This window comes from Crotalus tigris, unplaced genomic scaffold (assembly GCF_016545835.1).
Source record: "Crotalus tigris isolate CLP2741 ecotype Arizona unplaced genomic scaffold, ASM1654583v1 scf7180000020245.1906669, whole genome shotgun sequence".
NCBI classification, from domain to species: Eukaryota; Metazoa; Chordata; class Lepidosauria; order Squamata; family Viperidae; genus Crotalus; species Crotalus tigris.
The window spans coordinates 500,992-520,911 of record NW_024097926.1 but is presented as its reverse complement, the minus strand read 5'-3'; the positions used below and the strand labels follow the sequence as shown (position 1 = coordinate 520,911).

The 19,920-nt window shown below is 45.1% G+C and overlaps 1 protein-coding gene across 1 annotated transcript in view; it reads left to right on the top strand.

The window, feature by feature from the left end:
* Window positions 1-19,920, top strand: part of PYGM (glycogen phosphorylase, muscle associated) — a 29,114-nt gene that overhangs the window by 6,885 nt on the left and 2,309 nt on the right. The window contains exons 5-18 of the mRNA XM_039366138.1: window positions 3,236-3,347; window positions 4,484-4,566; window positions 6,158-6,301; window positions 6,853-6,945; window positions 7,664-7,810; window positions 8,721-8,884; window positions 10,396-10,510; window positions 12,420-12,521; window positions 13,343-13,490; window positions 15,133-15,191; window positions 16,231-16,372; window positions 17,438-17,645; window positions 18,125-18,259; window positions 19,696-19,762. Of these exons, the coding sequence (XP_039222072.1) occupies window positions 3,236-3,347; window positions 4,484-4,566; window positions 6,158-6,301; window positions 6,853-6,945; window positions 7,664-7,810; window positions 8,721-8,884; window positions 10,396-10,510; window positions 12,420-12,521; window positions 13,343-13,490; window positions 15,133-15,191; window positions 16,231-16,372; window positions 17,438-17,645; window positions 18,125-18,259; window positions 19,696-19,762 (1,719 nt within the window). The remainder of the gene's footprint in view (window positions 1-3,235; window positions 3,348-4,483; window positions 4,567-6,157; window positions 6,302-6,852; window positions 6,946-7,663; window positions 7,811-8,720; window positions 8,885-10,395; window positions 10,511-12,419; window positions 12,522-13,342; window positions 13,491-15,132; window positions 15,192-16,230; window positions 16,373-17,437; window positions 17,646-18,124; window positions 18,260-19,695; window positions 19,763-19,920) is intronic.

The window sequence follows — 19,920 nt, the reverse complement described above, 5'->3', positions numbered from 1 at the left end:
GTAAGCGGCTTTTGGTCGAGGTGCGGGTGAGTGTCCGTGCACGTCCTTGTGTGTTCTCCACAAAAGCCACAGCTTCCCAGGGATACAACCCATCGTTTCTCTTATCCAGTATTTTGGCTGCATTCACACGACACCTTTTACTTAATCTCCCATTGCTCCTGTTCTGGGCTCCTACGGGACAGGAAGTTCTTGACTTACAGCAGCTCATTTAGTGACCATGCAAAGTTAAAAGGGCACCGAAAAAAGCTACTTATGTTTTTCACACGTTGCAGCATCTCCCAGGGTCCCATGATCAAAATTCAGACGCTTGGCAACTGACTCATAGTTACGACGGTCGCAGTGTCCCCTTTTGCGACCGTCTGTCAAGCAAAGTCAATGGGGGAAGCCAGATTCACTTAACCACTGTGTGACTTAACAATCGCAGTGATTCCTTTAGCCCCTGCAGCAAGAAGGGTCATAAAATGGGACAAAACTCACTTACCGGCTGTCTTGCTGAGCCACAGAAATTTTGGGTTCCATTGTGGTCGTAAGTCAAGGACCACAGTTGGGATGAGAATCTGCATTGCTGAGCCAGGCGGTTGTTAAAGGAGGAGTGGCTGACGTTACGTCCCTTTTTGTGACAGTTGTTAAGCCAGCCTATTGTTTGCTAAGCAGCAGTTGAAGCCGGAAACCAGAAGTAAGTGATGGTTCCCTGTGGGAAAAAGTGCTAAATTGTGGTCACATGTGCTACTGTAAATGGCTTATTGCCAAGTCCCCCAAATGCATTCATGCAATGGGGAGGGGGGCTGTCACAACATAAAAACTGAATTATAAGTAGCTTTTGGGGGGGGGTGTCCATTGTAACTTCAAACGGTCCCTAAGTGGCTGGTCGTTGGTTGAGACTGCCGATAATATTGTATTACTATTATGACTTGTATTAATATTGTTAATATTAAACTCCGTAAAATTATTAAAGGCACCCTGGATTGATTTTTCCAGAGGGAATCACCTGTCTGGTTCAGATCAGTTCAAAGGTGCTGCTTTAAAGGAGGCGGAATAATCCGCAGGTTCTTTTTTTCCCATCATTTTAGTGAACTGAATTGATTTTTCCTGACAGATCAAACCAATTAAATTGGGGCCGACCGGCTTAAGCTGAGCTACTTTTCCTAGACCTAAAATTGGGTTTTGGTCACAGTGAATATCTCAGAGCCTCGACTTTATTTCTTTGGCAATTATTCCTGCTCAGGTTTTTAATTCCAAAATTACTTCACCGGTGATGGAGGGAGGGGGAGGGGAGGAAAAGGTGGCTGCAATTTAATCGGAAAGGAAACGAGAGAACCCGGAGGAAAAGGCGGCAGCAGCTGGGTAGCTTCCTGTTACTGTCTGCCTCTGCCCTGCGGCCTTCAGAGCAGGGCCAGATGTTGCACCGAAGGCTTAGCAGACTTTTTTTGAATCTATCTATCATCTGTCTGTCTGTCTCTGTCTGTCTATCTCAGTGGTTCCAACCTGTGGGTCGGGACCCCATTTGGGGTCGAAGGACCATTTCACGGGGGTCGCCAAACAACGCAGTCTGCCATTTTTTCCCCCCTTTTCCTTAGCTGTGCTCCTCCCTTTTATTCTATTGGCTTTGGAAAGCCAATAGAATAGACTCTCTTGAATAGAGTCTAATTCTATTGGCTTTCAAAAGCCAATCGGAATTGTCCAGGCTGTCTCTGCCCTGCTGAGCCCGCCCAAAGTCCCAGTCTGCAAACGGTGCTGCACCAGTTGAGTAGTTCTCGACTTACGACCGGTTGGGGGGGGGGGGGTCACGGCATTAAAAAGGTTGAGAACCACTGGTCTATCTAATCTATTTGTCTGTCTGTCTGTCTATCTAATCTATATCTATATCAACCATCTATCATTCTATCTATCTCTCTATATCTATCATCTATCATTCCATTTATTATTCTTATTCTATTTATCTATATCTGTTCTATTCCTACCTGTGTCTGTCTGTCTGTCTGTCTATCTATCCATCCATCCATCTATCTATCATAGCTATCTATCATGTATCTACCATCTCTATTTTTCTCTCCCTCTTCTATCTATCTATCTATCTATCTATCTATCTATCTATCTATCTATCTATCTATCTATCTCTATCTATCTATCTGTCTTAGTGTTCTATCATTCTGTTGTTCTATTATTGTTCTGTTGTTCTATCATTCTATTTATATCATCTATTTTTTATCTCATTCTATTTATCTATATCTATGATTTATGTTCTATCTCTATCTATCTATCTATCTATCTATCTATCTATCTATCTATCATGTATCTACCATCTCTATTTCTCTCTCTCTCTTCTATCGTTCTATCATTGACCTGTCTATTGTTCTATTACTCTATATCTCATCTATCGTTCCATTTATTCTCTCATTCTATTTATATCTATCTATTGTTCTATCTATCTATCTATCTATCTATCTATCGTTCTATCATTCTGTTGTTCTATCATTGTATTTATATCATCTATTTATCTCATTCTCATTCTATTTGTCTATCTATATCATCTCTGTTGTTCTATATCTACCCACCTACCTACCTACCTACCTTATTAATATTGATAGACATAATATTAAACCACAAACTACTTAACTAAACATGATTAGAAACAAAATCACGAGAGGGTGAAAACCGGGATGTTATACGTGCTGCAGCCAACCAAGGGATCTTTCGGATCAATGCAAAAACCAGGTTTTGAGAGCTTTCTAGCAGCATTGAGGCCAGCCTCACCTCACAATAAAACTCCGGAGGGCAGGTGCCACGGCAGAGAAGGCTCTTCTCCTGGGTCCCATAGGATGAGGCCCTCCACACACGCCTCTCCTGCCAGATCTGTCATCACCTGGGGACCATCTGGGTAGGTGTGATCAGGGAAAGAGAGCGGGTCCCTCGCAGATCCTGGCTCCATGCCAGGTAGGGCCTGAAAGGTCAAAAGCAGCACCTTGAATTGACTCAGAAGCAAACCAGCAACCAGTGCAGCTCACAGATCCAAGATGTAACGTGTGCCGTCCCAGTTGGTGCCAGTTGAAGCTTCTGCATACTTTTCAAGGGCAGCCCCAGGTAGAGCACGTTGCAGTAGTCCATTCAAGAAGGAACCAGGACCTTCCAACATTAGGATTTTAGATTCTGTCTGCAATAGCTCAGGGAGCAGAGAGTCCCTCCTAGGGACTGATTATGGTTACTTATTCCCCTCCCCCTCCCTGTTTCCATGCAGGTGGTGCTCGCCTTGCCCTACGACACACCCGTGCCTGGGTATCGCAACAACACAGTCAACACCATGCGGCTGTGGTCTGCCAGGGCCCCCAACGAGTTCAACCTGAAAGATTGTAAGTAGCACCGCCCCGAGATTCGAACTGATCTTGGGTGACCCACAAATCCCAGGAACCCTGGGGAGGTGGGCCGGGTTCTCCATGGAATGAAGTTCCCGTCCACAGGTAGTCCTCCGCCACAATTGAACCTCAAAGTTCTGTTGCTAAGCAAAACAGTCGTTAAGTGAATTTTGCCTCATTTTACGACCTTTCTGGCTCTTAAGTGAATCCCCACTTGTGACGTTAGCAACACGGTTGTGAAGTGAATCTGGCTTGCCCACTGATTTTGCTTAGAAGTTGATCACATGACCTTAGGATACTGCAACCGTCATAAATATGAGCCAGTTGCCAAGTGTCCAGGTTTTGATCAGGTGACCACGGAGATGCTGAAATGGTCGTAAAACACGAAAAATGGTGATAAAGTCTCTTTTCCCAGTGCCGTCGTAACTTTGACGGGTCACTAAATGAATTGTTGTAAGTTGACTGCCTGTACGGGGTTGATCCTTGTTCCAGGTTTTATCCCGCAAAGTGGGATAAAGTAGTTTAAATTGAGGTTTCCCAACCGTGGAAGCTTAAAACGTGTGGACTTCAACTCCCAGAATTCTTTACTCGCTGGGGAATTCTGGGAGTTGAAGTCCATACATCTTAAAGTTGCTGAGGTTAGGAAACCCTGATTTAAATACTGCAGTATTGCAGGCCACTTTAGCTGACTGTGTTCAGCAGGTCAGCGGTTCAAATCTCACCGGCTCAAGGTTGACTCAGCCTTCCATCCTTCCGGGGTAGGTAAAATGAGGACCCAGATTGTTGGGGGCAACGTAAATATATATATATATATATATACATTGCTTACTGGTGTACACCGCTTAGAGAGTGCTTGCACTTAAAGCGGTATATAAGTCTCATAGATAGATAGATAGATAGATAGATAGATAGATAGATAGATAGATAGATAGATAAATAGATAGATAAATAGACGTGATAAACTCAGAAACACGATGCCTAAGCAGATTTTCTTCAGTTGAGGCACCAGCACCAAGAAGGCTCTGTTTCTAATCCTAATCATCGTTTTAATTTTGAAGTATCCTCTGGTTAATTAAATTATATTAACTTATCTTTTTCTCCCCATTTTAAAAAAAATATCTTCCCTTCTTCAGTCAATGTGGGTGGCTACATTCAGGCGGTGCTGGACCGGAATTTGGCTGAGAATATTTCCCGTGTTCTGTATCCCAACGATAACGTAAGTACCTTTTTCTGGGCTTTTTTCCCCACAATGTGTCACCTTTAAATGTCAGCAACTGTACACATCCTGACTGCAGCTAGGCTTGCCTTTGCGCAAAAATGGAAGAGCAAGGAAATTCCCACAGAGGAAGAGTTAATACATAAAATATTAGCATGTGCGGAAATGGACAGGTTCACAATGATATTAAAAGACAAATGTGGATCAGTTTATTATGAAACCTGGGATAAATTTTACCGCTGGAGGAATTCGAAGAGGACGGTCGGGATTAAAGATGAATGTTAAGATAGAAATATATGTTATTTTAGAATAAGTATTGTATATAAAACTAGATGTATATGTAGAGATGAAGAATTGATTGTAAAAAGTGGAATAATCTGATAAGAATGTATATACTGGAATGTCACGTTAAATCCAATGTTTGTTTGTTTTTAACTGTATTATAAATAAAATTTGTTAAAAAAAAATGTCAGCAACTGTAAGACACGTGAACTTCAGCCCCCAGAATTCCCCAGCCAGTATTTGCTAAATTCTAACTCCCATGGTCCTGAGCCAAAAGGTGGGGAATGATGGGATATAAAGTCCCAACACGAAGGAGCTCATCAGTTGTAGGAGGCTGATAAGGAAAGAGAATTTAATGGCAGTTTAAAGTTTGTATAGCTTCAGGAAAAGGGACTTGCAATCCGTCCTCGAAGTTACGACCACACGGGATCATAATTCAGGCACTTAGCAACCCATTTATGTATTTATGATAGTTGAAGTCTCTTGAGGTCATGTGATCAGTTTGCCACCTTCCCAATCAGGAAGCCAGATTCACTTAACGAGGGTGTTATTCGCTTAACAACCATGTGATTTGCTTAATGACTGTGGTAAAACGGTCATAAAATCAGGTCCTCGGTCTCTTTTTCTCTGTGACTCAAATATCGGAGTAGTCCAACCCTATACCATTCCAGACAAATGCCTGTCTAGTCTCTTCTGAAAAACTTCCAGTGACGAAGTACCCACAACTTCTAGTTGCAAGCTGTTCCACGGGTTAATTGTACTCATTGTTAGGAAGTTTCTCCTTAATTCCAGGTTGCTTCTCTCCTTGATTAGTTTCCATCTGTTGCTTCTTGTCTTTCCTTCTGGTGCTTTGGAAAATGTTGACCCCCCTTCTTCTTTGTGTGGCCCCTCCAAATATTGGAAGACTGCTATCATGTCGCCCCAGTCCTTCTCTTCCCTATGTCCCACAGAACATAGAATAATAGTGTTGGGAAGGACCTTGGAGGTCCTCTAGTCCAACCCCCTGCTCAAGCAGGAGACACTATACCATTTCAGACAGGTGGCTGTCCAGTCTCTTCTTAAAAACCTCCCTTGATGAAGCACCCAACTTCTGGTGGCAAGCTGTTCCACTGGTTAATTGTTCTCATTGTCAGTTCTAGGTTGCTTCTCTCCTTGATTAGCCTCCATCCGTTGTTTCTTGTCCTTTGGTGCTTTGGAGAATGGGTTGACCCCGTCAAATAAATACTGGAAGGCTGCTATCATGTCCCCCCTTGTCCTTTGCACGAGACGAGACTTTGGAAAACAAGATGACTTCTTTTCCTCTCTGCAGTTCTTCGAAGGCAAAGAGCTGCGTCTCAAGCAGGAGTATTTCGCCGTGGCCGCCACGCTTCAAGACATCATCCGCCGGTTCAAATCCTCCAAGTTCGGCAGCCGGGATCCTGTCCGCACCTCCTTCGATGCCTTCCCAGACAAGGTACCCGCAAGAGCGCCTTGGCTGAGCGGCGGCATTGGCCAATCTGCGTCCCAGGATGTTTGGGGGGGTGGGAAGGCTCACCGGACGAGCCTCGGGGGCCAGTTTCTCAGGGGACCAGCGGAGACCCCAGCTCAGCCTGGGGGGGGGCTCTTGATTCAGTCCCCTTTCCTCTCCTGCATGTGAGCAAAAAGAATAATTTCCTTGCTTCCTCTGTTATATCTCCATCTTTGGTCTCTGGCCAGCCGTGGGGCTTGGACCTAGAGGGTGCAAGGAAGGGGGGTCACACCCAACTGGATGGAGAACTGGGGCTGCTTTGAGTTGCTTTGTTAAGAGAGAGGGTGGCGGAGAAGAAGCTGGAGGAATTATGTTAGATCTATGGGGGGGGATCAGTCTTCTCAGCTGTAAAATGGGCCCAAGGACACCCGCAGTGAGAATGCTGGTGGGTGCAAGCTGAGCTCAGAGTAGAACACAGAACGACAAAGTCATAAGGGGCCTTGGAGGTCTTCTAGGCCAACCGTTCCCTCTGTTGGGTTGTGTTTTGACAACTGCAGGTCGCCATCCAGCTCAATGACACACACCCTTCGCTGGCCATCCCTGAGCTGATGAGGGTTTTGATGGATATTGAGAAGCTGGATTGGGATAAGGTAAGAGTCCTTCATTGTACAACCCCCCCCCAAAAAAACCCCCCCAAAAGACTGTATGGTTCTTTGGTGTAGGAATTACAAGCCAAGCTGAGGAAGAATTAGAGTAGTTTAATGAAATGAACATAAGAAATGATGGAGGAATAGCCAAGAGAGTATGAAGCAGTGCAAAAAAAAAAAAGAGGAAACAAAACAAATTGTCTCTTTCCTACTGCACCACAATTACCACATTTGAGTTGTGTTTTGGGGGTTTCTTTTGCTCAATTTCTTTTTAAAAATTTATTTATATCCTGCCTTGATGATTTTTACAAATAACTCAAGGCAATGAACATATCCAGCACATCTTCCTTCTTCTGTTTTCCCCACAACAACAATCTGGCGAGGTGGGTTGGGCTGAGAGAGAGGCCGGCCCAAAGTCATCAAGACAGTTTTCATGCCTAAGGCGGGACTAGAACTCGCCATCTCCTGGTGATTGACCCAAAGTCACCCAGCCGGCTTTTGTACGTAAGGCGGGACTAGAACTCACCGTCTCCTGGTGATTGGCCCAAAGTCACCCAGCCGGCTTTCATGCCTAAGGCGGGACTAGAACTCACCGTCTCCTGGTGATTGGTCCAAAGTCACCCAGCCGGCTTTCGTGCCGAAGGAGATTGGTTGAAAGTTCGCACCTGTATTGTGCGAACGATTTGTCTCTGAAGCAGACTTTGCTCTCCCTGCATTGCAGGCCTGGGACGTCACCGTGCGCACTTGTGCCTACACCAACCACACCGTGCTGCCAGAGGCGCTGGAGCGCTGGCCTGTCCACCTCTTCGAGACCCTTCTGCCGCGCCACTTGGAGATCATCTACGAAATCAACCAGCGTTTCCTCGATGTGAGTGCAACCCCAGCGAAAAGCCAAACAACTCATAGTTTGGGCTAGTAAGGTAGATCAATATAGACTGCTCCTGGACAGGGAGAGCATCAAGATCATGTGAAGTGTTAATACCACTTTACAAGGCCTTGGTAAGGCCACACTTGGAATACTGTGTCCCGTTTTGGTCACCACAATATAAAAAAGAGGTTGAGACTCTAGAAAGAGTGCAGAGAAGAGCAACAAAGATGATCAGGGGACTGGAGGCTAAAGCATATGAGGAACGGTTGCTGGAATTGGGGATGTCCAGTTTAATGAAGAGAAGGACGAGGGGGGACATGATAGCAGTCTTCCAGTATCTCAGGGGCTGCCCCAAAGAAGAGGGAGTCAAGCTATTCTCAAAAGCGCCCAAAGGCCAGAGAAGAAGCAACGGATGGAAACTAATCAAGGAGAGAAGCAACCTAAAATTAAGGAGAAATGTCTAATCAACCAACAGCTTGCCTCAAGAAGTTGTTGGTGCTCCATCACTGGAGGTTTTTAAGAAGAGATTGGATAGCAACATTTGTCTGAAATGTTAGAGGGTCTCCTGCTTGAACAGGGGGTTGGACTAGAAGACCTCCAAGGTCCCTTCCAACTCTATTATTCTATGTTTTAAGGGCCCAGCCAGCCAATCAAACCCGTTACCCAGCTACTCCATTCCAGCTGGTTCTCTCGTCTCTTCCTTCTTCTGCATCTCGGTTGCTATTTGGGTCCCTCAGAGAGAACTGGGGTTCTCCAGCTGTTTCCAGGGGTTGCGGTGGCCTTCCCACATCAGTCTTAACTCCACCGCCGCCGGGCAAAGCCTCACCAGGGCTGTGTGTGAATCCAGTCATTTATGATGAGTCCCTTAACAGCATCTTTGGGGGGGGGGGGCGTTCCCTGTCTTCTGCAGAAAGTCTACGCCACCTTCCCGGGAGACCTGGACCGGCTGCGTCGTATGTCCATGGTGGAAGAAGGAAGCGTCAAACGGATCAACATGGCCCATCTCTGCATCGTGGGTTCCCACGCTGTCAATGGAGTCGCCCGTATCCACTCCGATATCCTGAAGGCCACCGTGTAGGTATCTGGGGTCTCAGAGCTTGTGGGGGGGGGGGTGGGGGGGTTTTCTCACACAGAGACAAAGAAGAGGAGAGCCGATCGGACCCTTGTCAAAACCAAAAGAGCCGAGGTGGCGCAACAGTTAGAGTGCAGTACTGCAGGCCACTTTAGCTGACTGTGTTCAGCAGGTCAGCGGTTCAAATCTCACCGGCTCAAGGTTGACTCAGCCTTCCATCCTTCCGGGGTAGGTAAAATGAGGACCCAGATTGTTGGGGGCAATGTAAATATATATATATACATTGCTTACTGGTGTACACCGCTTAGAGAGTGCTTGCACTTAAAGCGGTATATAAGTCTCATAAATAAAATAAAATAAAACCAGGAACAACAGACTCCTTTGTGCAAAAGAGGGGTTGTATGCAGCCCATGAAAATACACCCGGAAGGAAGCGCGAAAGGGTTGAGCTGCTAGCTCTATTAGGGAGCCCTTCTCTTGAAACTGAGCAGGCACTGGAACACAGGAAGTCCTCAGATTATGACCGCAGTTGAGCCCCAAGCTTCCCATTGTTAAGCCAAACATTTGTTGAGTGAGTTTTGCCCCATTTTACGACCTTTCTCAACACAGCTGTGAAGTGACTCACTGCAGTTGTTAAGTTAGTAATGGGGTCGTTCAGTGAATTTGGCTTCCCCGTTGACTTTGCGTGTCGGAAGGTCGCAAAAGGGGATCACCGCAACCGTCATAAATGCAGGTGGTCCTCGACTTACGCCCACAGTTAAGCCTCAGATGTATGTTGCCAAGCGAGACGTTTGTTAAGTGAGTTTTGCCCCATTTTACGACCTTTCTTGGCATAGTTGTTAAGTGAATCACTGCAGTTGTTAAGTTAGTCACACAGATGAGGCTTCCGGTTAAGACTATAATGAAGGTGGCTAGCACTATAGCTGAAGACAAAAATTCTAATTAAGATTTTAGTTAAGACTAAGATCAGGATCTTGGCTAACTCTTAAATTGAAGACAAAAATTCTAATTAAGATTTTAGTTAAGACTAAGATCAGGATCTTGGCTAACTCTTAAATTGAAGACAAAAATTCCAGTTAAGATTTTAGTTAAGACTAAGATCAGGATCTTGGCTAACTCTGTAACTGAAGACAAAAATTCCAATTAAGATTTTAGTTAAGACTAAGATCAGGATCTTGGCTAACTCTGTAACTGGAGACAAAAATGCTAATTAAGATTTTAGTTAAGATTAAAATGAGGATCCCAGCTAACACTATAGTTAAGATGAAGATTCTGATTAAGACTTTATTTAAGAGTAGGGTGAGGATCCTGGACTGCAGATGAGAATAAAATTAAGTCAAGTTAGGGAAAAGTTGAATTGCATTGAGACACTCACTGAATCCAAATGCAGCCCCACTCATGGATAATTCTTTGCCTTCTTCGGGAAGAAAATTTTGTTTTTTCTTCTTTTTCCATCTTTGCTTGCCCCATTGCCCTGCATTTTACACTCTAATTATTGCCACTCTCTTCCCCAGGTTTAAAGATTTCTACGAATTTGAACCGCACAAGTTCCAGAACAAAACCAACGGGATCACACCCCGCCGGTGGCTGGTTTTATGCAACCCTGGGCTGGCGGAGGTCATCGCTGAGGTGAGCCTGTAACGAAACATCATCTCTCTACTGCAATCCATTCTTAGCTCATCCCCAAAATTTTCTTTGTTGCCAAATTTATGGAGGTTTTTAGCTGGATGGACCGATCAATAGAAATTTGTTTACGACCTGTCTTAATAGCCATTTGCTGCTCTGGTTTTTAATAGATTTCCTTTTGAAAAAAACAAAATCCATGAAAACACCCATTTCCCTTTTGCCACTGGCAGTTTTCCCTAATATCGATCTGCTTATATATAGTCTACTTTTTCTTGAAGATGGTGCAGGAAGCTGGACTGAGAGAAAGTGACTAGCCCAAAATTACTCAGAGTGTCCTGGGATCAAGCAAGGAGACATGAATATCTTAGTCAGTCCACTAATTACCTGCAAAAGATTTTGTCTGTACTTTTCCCCCAAATATCTGTTTTGGTCATTAATTTCCCATCCTACTTATTTTACTTTTCTCTAAACGGCAGGCAGTTAACAACAATAAACTAAATTAATTTGATTTGGTTGAAATCAAAACGAATTACATTAAATTTACAAACTCTGTTTTTGAAGATGCTAAGCCGAGTTAGTGGCATTTTGACTTCAGGTCTGTTGGTCATGGTTTACAGTTTAGCCAGCCCGCCGTGGTTTATTCGGTGAACATTGGTTATAAAAGCATGGCTTGACAAGACTGTCTGAAGCGGGGGGTTTTTTTTGTCCCTTCTGCCCCTTCTGTTGAGTTTTGGGTGTTGAAATTTGCTTAGCAATGCCCAAATTTTGTAACAGAAGGATAGTGAACAGAGTAACAGGGTTGGAAGGGACCTTGGAGGTAATAATAATAATAGTAGTAAAGTTGGAAGGGACCTTGGAAGTCATCTAGTCCAACCCCCTACTCAGGCAGGAAACCCTACACCATTTCGGACAAATGGCTGTCCAGTCTCTTCTTAAAAACTTCCAGTGTTGGAGCATTTACTGCTTCTGGAGGCAGGTGGTTCCATGGGTTAATTGTTCTCACTGTCAGGAAGTTTCTCCTTAGTTCTAGGTTGCTTCTAGTCATCTAGTCCAACCCCCTGCTCCAGCAGGAGACCCTATACCATTCCAGACAAGTTGGTGTCCAGTCCATTCATAAAAGCCTCCAGTGTTGGAGCACCCACAACTTCTGGAGGCAAGTTGTTCCACTGGTTGATTGTTTTCATTGAGTCTAGGCAGGGGGACTCCTCTTTCCTTTAACCCCCCCCCCCCAAAAAAAGGTCAGTCCTAGTCTTGTGTGATGGGGAAAAAAACACTCTGCCCATGCTTAAAGACATTTTCATTGTTGGGTTTGATTTTTGACTGTGCAAGGTATCAAATAGTGTCTGCAGTGAAATGGACCTTATTCACAGGCTGAAATACTTACGACCAAAACTGAGCCCAAAATGGAGGTTTGTTAAGTGAGTTTTGCCCTATTTCAGGACATTTGTTAAATAAATCACCGCAGTTGTTAAGTTAGTCACAGGGTTGTTAAGTGAATCTGGCTCCCCCATTGATTGTGCTTGTCAAGAAGGTCACAAAACGGGATCCCGTGATCCCCGCAGGACACTGCACCCGTCATAAGTATGAAGCAGTTGCCAAGCGTCTGAATTCTGATCATGTGACCCTGGGGATGCTGCCAAGGCCGTTAAGTGTGAAAAACGGTCACAAGTCACCGTTGTAACTTCGAACGGTCACTAAAGGAGCTGCTGTAAGTCAAGGACTGTCTTTATTCCTGCAGGAGAGATGAGGATTTTTTTCCGTTTGTTTAACTACTCATTTAAAAATAGATTTTTTTTTTTTTAGGGAGAACGTGTCTAAAAACGGGGGGAATATGGATATGGGATCATGGAAAGACCTGGCTAAAATTCCTCGTCTGCAGCTCTGACTTTGCTTCCTGTAATTTCCTCTCTAGCGCATCGGGGAAGATTATATTTCGGATCTGGATCAGCTGAGGAAGCTTCTGAATTTTGTGGAGGACGAAGCTTTCATCCGGGATGTGGCCAAAGTCAAACAGGTGAGGAGGAAGGAGAGGAAGGGGGCTTTTGGCCAGGCTGACCCCAAATACAGCTAGCCACAATTGAGGCCAACGTTTATATTGCTAAGTGAAAAATGTGTTAAGTGTGTTTTGCCCCGCTTTACGACCTTTCTTGCCACTGTGGCTGTTAAGTTAGTCCCGCGGTTGTTAAGTGAATCCGGCTTCCCCATGGGCTGTGCTTGTCCAAAGGTCGCCAAAGGGGATCACGTGACCCCAGGACACTGCAGCCGTCGTAGAGACGAGTCAGTTGCCAAGCGTCTGAATTTTGATCACCGTGACCCTGGGGATGCTGCAATGGTCACAAGCGTGAAAAACGGTCCTAAGTCACTTTTTCCAGTGCCGTTGTAACTTCGAACGGTCGCTAAACGAACTGTTGCAAGTCGAGGACTACCTGTATACTGTTGGGGCTGTTCCCCCCCTCCCCAACACACAGACACCCGTCCTGCCTTCTCCTTCTTGGCAAAGAAGCAGGAATTTCAGTTCTGCAGTGGGGTCCAGCATGGGATAAATATAAAAAAAGGGGATCAGCCCCATCCAGAGCAGAGAATTGCACAGCAGAGCTAAAACTCAGAATCTTACCAGTCTGATTGTGCTGTGCCTCCCCCCCTTATACTCCAGTGAATCAGGGAGGTGTCAGCCTGAGTAGCTTCCAAATGTTATCGTCCTTCCCTGGACCTGGAAAAATATTTCAGCCCCTCTTCCTTTCTTCAGAGCTTGGGGGGGGGGGAGGCGTTGCTGCTTTGTCTGGGCTCCGCTCAATCCCCTTCCTTGTCTTGTCTCTCCCCCCCCCCCGCTTTTAGGAGAACAAGTTGAAGTTTTCCGCCTACCTGGAGAAGGAATACAAGGTCAAGATCAATCCCAACTCTCTCTTTGACCTGCAAGTGAAGCGGATCCACGAGTACAAGAGACAGCTGCTCAACTGTCTGCACGTCATCACCCTTTACAACAGTGAGTGCCGGCTTCCAGCTGCGGCTATGGGGAGAATCATGGGGAGAATCAGCCCCCTTTTCTTTCAGGATTCTCCCTCCCCCCCATCTTTGTTTTGATAGTGGTTGAGTTTGGCATTCTCCAGATGAAATTTAGATACTTCCTTCCTTTTGTTTTGTGCCTTCCTTCCTTCTCTTTCTCTCTCCTTCCTTCTTTCCTTCCTTTCTTCCTTCTTTTTCCTTCCTTCCTCATTCCCATCTCCTTCATTTCCATCTCCTTCCTTCCTCATTCTCATCTCCTTCCTTCATTTCTCTCTCTTCATTTCTCTTTCGATTTTCTTTCTTTCTTTCTTTCTTTCTTCCTTCCTTTCTTTTTTTCTTCCTTCTTTCTCCTTCCTTCCTTATTCCCATCTCATTTCCATCTCCTTCCTTCCTCATTCCCATCTCCTTCCTTCATTTCTCTCTCTTCATTTCTCTTTCAATTTTCTTTCTTTCAACTTTCTTTCTTTCTTTCTTTCTTTCTTTCTTTCTTTCTTTCTTTCTTTCTTTCTTTCTTTCTTTCTTTCTTTCTTTCTTTCCTTTTCTTTTCTTTTTCCTTCCATCCACCCGAAATAACCAAGTGCTCATTTGAAGCTCAGTTCCTTCCAATCTTGCAAATTATTCTGTGGCTTAATATACTGCGCCAGCCCAGCCCAGCCTGGTTGATAAATTATTTCATGATTGTCAGATTTACATCCCCCCACCTTGATTTTACTTTGTCCACTTTGAGCCCACCCCACCACCACCCCCACTCATTTTTTCCCACCACAACGCTGTGATGAGAGAGGCCGACTCAGCTGGCTTTCACGCCTGTGGGAAGACTAGAACCCTCGCCCAGTTGCTAGCCAGCACCTTCCCCCAAACTGCTACTTCTCAGAAATAGCAAAGGAATGAGTTGTGGCACTGTGTGTTGCGCGAAACCTGGATGTGGGTGAATGCAGGGCTTCTGGCTGAGTTGGTTGTGCGAATCCTGCTGTCAGAATCCAATTATATTTCATCTCTAGTTATCAACTATAGAAAACCCCATTTCTGCCTTCTCTGGATTCTGCCATACGGTGAAGGGAAGGGGATGAACAAAGGGGCTTTATGGCCCTCACTTCCTTCGGTACACTTCAAAGGAACGCCAAAAGGGCTAACCATAAGAATGGGGCTATTACCTTTCATCTAATCCTCTCTGAAGTCTCCCTCCAGCCGGCAGTAAGGAAAAGGGGGTGGGAGTGTAATGCCTGAGATTGTCGCTGGAAGAAGGGGGTGATTGGGTGGGACTACTGGGGAACCCCTTAAAACCTTGAATGGGAGAGCATGGACCCCAAGTCCTGTCTACAACGCCTGCGACCATTTTCTCTTAATAAAGGATGCCTGTTGGAAGAACTATTCCAAGAGTTCGGTCTTCTTAAGATGCAAAGTGGGGTGGGTCCTTACACCTGCCTTTGAAAGGACTTGCAAGGAGAGAGACTGGAAAGCAAAAGAGAATCAAATCGGGGAAGGCGGAGCGTCCAGGAAGGGGCTGGTGAAGGAACCAGAGGGGAGAATTGAGGAGGCCAAACTGCAGGGCATCGCTTGGGGACCGGCCTTTGTCTCTCATCTGACTGTGGACTGTTCTTTTCTCTCCCCCCCCCCCCAAGGAATCAAGAGAGAACCTAACAAGCACTTTGTGCCCCGGACGGTCATGATTGGAGGCAAGGTGAGAATGGAAAGCCGGGTTGGGGAAGATGGGAGTTGGGATAGTCGAGGCAAGGGATACAGAGAGAACATCTGCCCGGTCTCTTGGCCTCTGTCAGTCTTCCCAGGTATACCAAACAGAAATCAGGACCAGTTGAACTAATTCTACTTTGTTGTGAGGCTACGTTAATAGGGCTTGGAAGTCTGAAATTTTCCTCCGTCAATTTTAATCCATTATAGCCGGTCCTTCCTATGTCTCTTAAGTCATGAAGGGGCCATGGTTCCTCCACGCTGGCTCAGGAATTCTGGGAGTTGAATCCCCAAATCATGAAGGGGCCATGGTTCCTCCATGCTGGCTCAGGAATTCTGGGAGTTGAATCCCCAAATCATGAAGGGGCCATGGTTCCTCCACGCTGGCTCAGGAATTCTGGGAGTTGAATCCCCAAATCATGAAGGGGCCATGGTTCCTCCATGCTGGCTCAGGAATTCTGGGAGTTGAATCCCCAAATCATGAAGGGGCCATGGTTCCTCCACGCTGGCTCAGGAATTCTGGGAGTTGAAGTCCACGAGTCATAAAAGAGCCAAGGTGGCCTACCCCTGCACTAAATGAATGGTTTTAAGTTGAGGACTAACTGTATAAGAATTCCAGCCTCAAACCAGAGTTTCTCAACCTTGGCCTTTAAGATGCCTGGACTTCAATTCCCAGAATGCCCCAGGCAGCATGCTTGAAGAAAGATGGGCTTCAATTCCCACGATTGTCCATCCAGCATGTTTTAAGAATGTCTGGACTTCATCTCCCTGAATTCCCCAGCCAGCATGGCCATTGCTAAGATTTCTGGGAGTTGAAGTCCACCCATCTTACACTTGCTGAGGTTGTCAAGCACTAAATTAACCCAACATTCTCTGCTCCAGAAGCAGAACAAAGAACAAAGTTTAGAACAGGATGCTCCTTCTACCTGGAGATGTCCTGATTTTTCCTTGCAAACTCTTAGTAAGCAGAAGAGGTGTTTCTCCTCCAAGTTGGATGGGGGAGAGGTTAAAGCCCCCTCTTATCCCCACAGGCGGCTCCCGGCTACCACATGGCCAAAATGATCATCAAGCTTGTTACCTCCATCGGAGACATCGTGAACCACGATCCCATCATTGGTGACCGACTCAAGGTGATCTTCTTGGAAAACTACCGGGTCTCCCTGGCTGAAAAGGGTATGTCTTGCTTTCTGCTCCCGTCTTTGGCTGGGATCTCCTGGCCTGAATGGTCAAGGAATGCTTCTTTACACAGTAGAGTGTTAACCCTTGGAACTCACTGCCACAAGGTTAGATGAGTGGAATGTACAGACTCCTGTTTCCTTCCCTTGTGCTGGGGATGGCTTGACAAGAGATGCAGAAGAACATTCAAGGTGTCCTGGCTCGTTTTGAAGCCAGATCATCCCACCACCACCTCGAACTTCACACACAGGCTGTTGTCAAAGTCTTTAATTTAGGTGGCTTTGAAATGGAAACGGTGAGATTTGCAATGCAATGAGAATGAATTCTTGCAAAGTACACGAAGGTCTGATTCAAGTCAAGTTTGAGTCTTGGGGATTTCGTTGACAACGTTTAGTTCTTGGCATTTCCTGGTGGTGTCCTTTCCTCCCATTCAAGTCCCGAGCAGTAAGCTGTGCAGTCCTATAGCTTCGACATGCAGCCATGGATGGCGGCTCACGAAAGCAGCTTCCTTGGTTGCTGGAGTTCTGCAACAGTTTTAATCATGACTGGAATTTGATAGGGCTGCTTTCATGAGCTGTGGGCATGTGCGCCGTCCATTGCCAGCATGTGTGGTGAAGAATTGCAGATGACTGCAAGGAATACAAATACTTCCAACCTCCACCATTCAGTCAGAACTGAAGAAGCGTCTTGAATGAGAAGGGAAACGTCTTCAAGAAAAACAAGGAAGTCCAGTTGTCTGTTGAAAAAGCACCTTTGGGACAACCTGGGGGACTGAGAAACTCCAGAGAGAGCAGTTGACCTCTTTGAGCATCCCTCATCCTTGGTAGGATTCAGAGGCACAGGTGCCACCTCTGAAAACAGGCACCATTTAACCAAGCTGGCCGAACCCAGAAATCTTATCTTAAGGTTACAGCTGGATTCTAAGACTGTGCAATTCTTCAAGGAAAAAACAAGCAAGTCCATTGGCCATTTGAAGAAGCACCTTTAGGACGCTCTCTAGATCTTCCAGCTGATGGATCCTTGAACTGATTTGACACCAACTCTTCTGTTTTTCTCGCGCAGTGATCCCCGCAGCTGATCTTTCCGAGCAGATCTCAACAGCCGGTACCGAAGCTTCAGGAACTGGGAACATGAAGTTTATGCTGAACGGGGCTCTCACCATTGGCACCATGGATGGCGCCAACGTGGAGATGGCAGAGGAAGCCGGCGAGGAAAACCTGTTCATTTTTGGCATGCGCGTGGAGGATGTGGAGGAGATGGACAAGAAGGGGTAGGTGGCAGAGGAGGATGGGATCTTTGTTCCAGGAAGGCACAGGCTGAGCAGGGGGCTGGTACCAGAACAGGGGTAAGGCAACCATGGCTCTTTTATGACTTGTGGACTTCAACTCCCATAATTCCTGAGTCAGCATGGCTGGTTCAGGAATTCTGGATGTTGACGTCCACAAGTCATAAAAGAGCCAAGGTTGCCTACCCCTGGACTAGGATTCCATGAGTCCTAACTGGCTTAATGAGGCTAAAATGGGCACCCGGATATTTGTAATTTATTTATTTGGCCTATAGCATCTACAGAGGTCATGCAATCACTGATACAGGTAGTCCTCGACTTGCAACCACAATTGAGCCCAAAATTTCTGTTGCTAAGCGAGACAGCTGTTAAGTGAATTTGGCCCCATTTTACGACCTTTATTGACACCTTTCTTGAAGCAGGACGATCATTTTGGGCTAAATAAACCCAGTTTTTCCTCACAGCTACTGCGCCAAGGATTATTATGACCACATTCCTGAACTGAAGCAAGCCATCGATCAGCTGAGCAGCGGCTTCTTCTCACCCAAGCAGCCGGATCTCTTTAAGGATATTGTTAACATGCTCATGTACCATGACCGGTGAGAGCGAACCCATGCATGTTCCTTTTCCTTTAAAGCAGTGTTTCTCAAGGTTTTTTTTTTAAAAAAATACATTTGTTATTGCTTTCCAAATAAGAATAAATATTGGACAGCCATTGGTCTGAAATGGTATAGGTCTCCTGCCTGAGCAGAGGGTTGGACTAGATGACCACCAAGGTCCCTTCCAACTCTTGTTATTCTGTCTGTTATTCTGTTCTGTTATTCTATTAGTAACAGAAAACACTCCCCCAAAAGGAACAAAGCACAATGATACATGCATTATTAAAACCCACAAGTTCTTAAAAAATGAAAACAAAATACAACAAAAAAAGTTAAAATATAGTATGCCTCTTACAACAATAAATGGTTGCCATTCTATGTAGAATTATCTAATGCATGTATTATGAATATATATATATATATTATACAAAACATTGATTTATTACATATATATGCATGTAATAAATATGAATGTTTTTATATTTTGTAAATCAACAGTTATTTACAAAATATATACTTTTATATTTGTATTTTGTAAATATTTATTAAATATACATTTCTGTTTGCATGATAGTTATATAAGTGTATTAGAATATGCACACACATAGATTACATAAAAATGTTTTTTTTAACTCACTGTATATATACATGCATCCCATATTTTATTATGCTTATCCATACAAAGTCTACATCTATAGGCAATTTGCTCATAAACAGCAAGTATAATTAGGCCTTTAATTCACTGAATAAATGGGGCCATATATTTAGCGTTTCCCAACTTGGCAGCTTTGAGATGGGTAGACTTCAGTTCCCAGAATCCCCCAGCCATCTTGCATTCTGGAAGTTGAAGTCCACAACTGCTGGCTGAGGCATCCTGGGAGTTGAAGTCCTCCCCATCTCATCAGGATCCTGTTTTGGGGTATTTTGCTCAGCTTTTCTCTTCTGCCATTGAGCTGGGTGTCCAGCAGGGGGCAGCTTAAAGCGAAGTTTAAGAATCCTAACTTTTTAAATCATGGGAATTTCTTAAAATTTTGCTGGGAATCAAAGGCTGTCTTCCATTTTCATCCCCACAGGAGACAAAACAGTGGGCTGAATTTTTTCAAGAGCAGGTCCACACCCAAAGTTAGAAACAACAAACAACAGCAACAAAATGGGCAGTAGACAATGAGCTAGCTCAGTGTCTCTCAACCTTAGCAACTTTATGACCTGTGGACTTCAACTCCCAGAATTCCCCAGCCAGCGTTGAAGTCTGCTCGTCTTGAAAGTTGCTAAGGTTAAGAAGCACTGAACTAGAGGCTGGACAGCCATCAGATGTCAGGGATGCTTTATTCCAGATCAAGGGGTTGGATTGGATGACCTTAAGGAGCTCATTCCTGCCCTCTGTATCTTAATGAGCAAACTGGGCTTTCCAGTAATCACCCTTTTTCTTGCTGCAGGTTTAAAGTTTTTGCCGACTACGAAGCTTACATTAAATGTCAGGAAAAGGTCAGCGCCCTTTACAAGGTGAGTTTGCGCCAGAGGGGTCCAGATGTTTGCCAAATTGCAGGATTAGTGCCACCAGCCAGCGTCCTTGGAACCAGGGGACGTTAGAATCAGAAGGACTCCTAACTTGTATTAGCTACTATCTAGCCAAGGCTGGTAAAGAGAAGTGTAATTTGGTT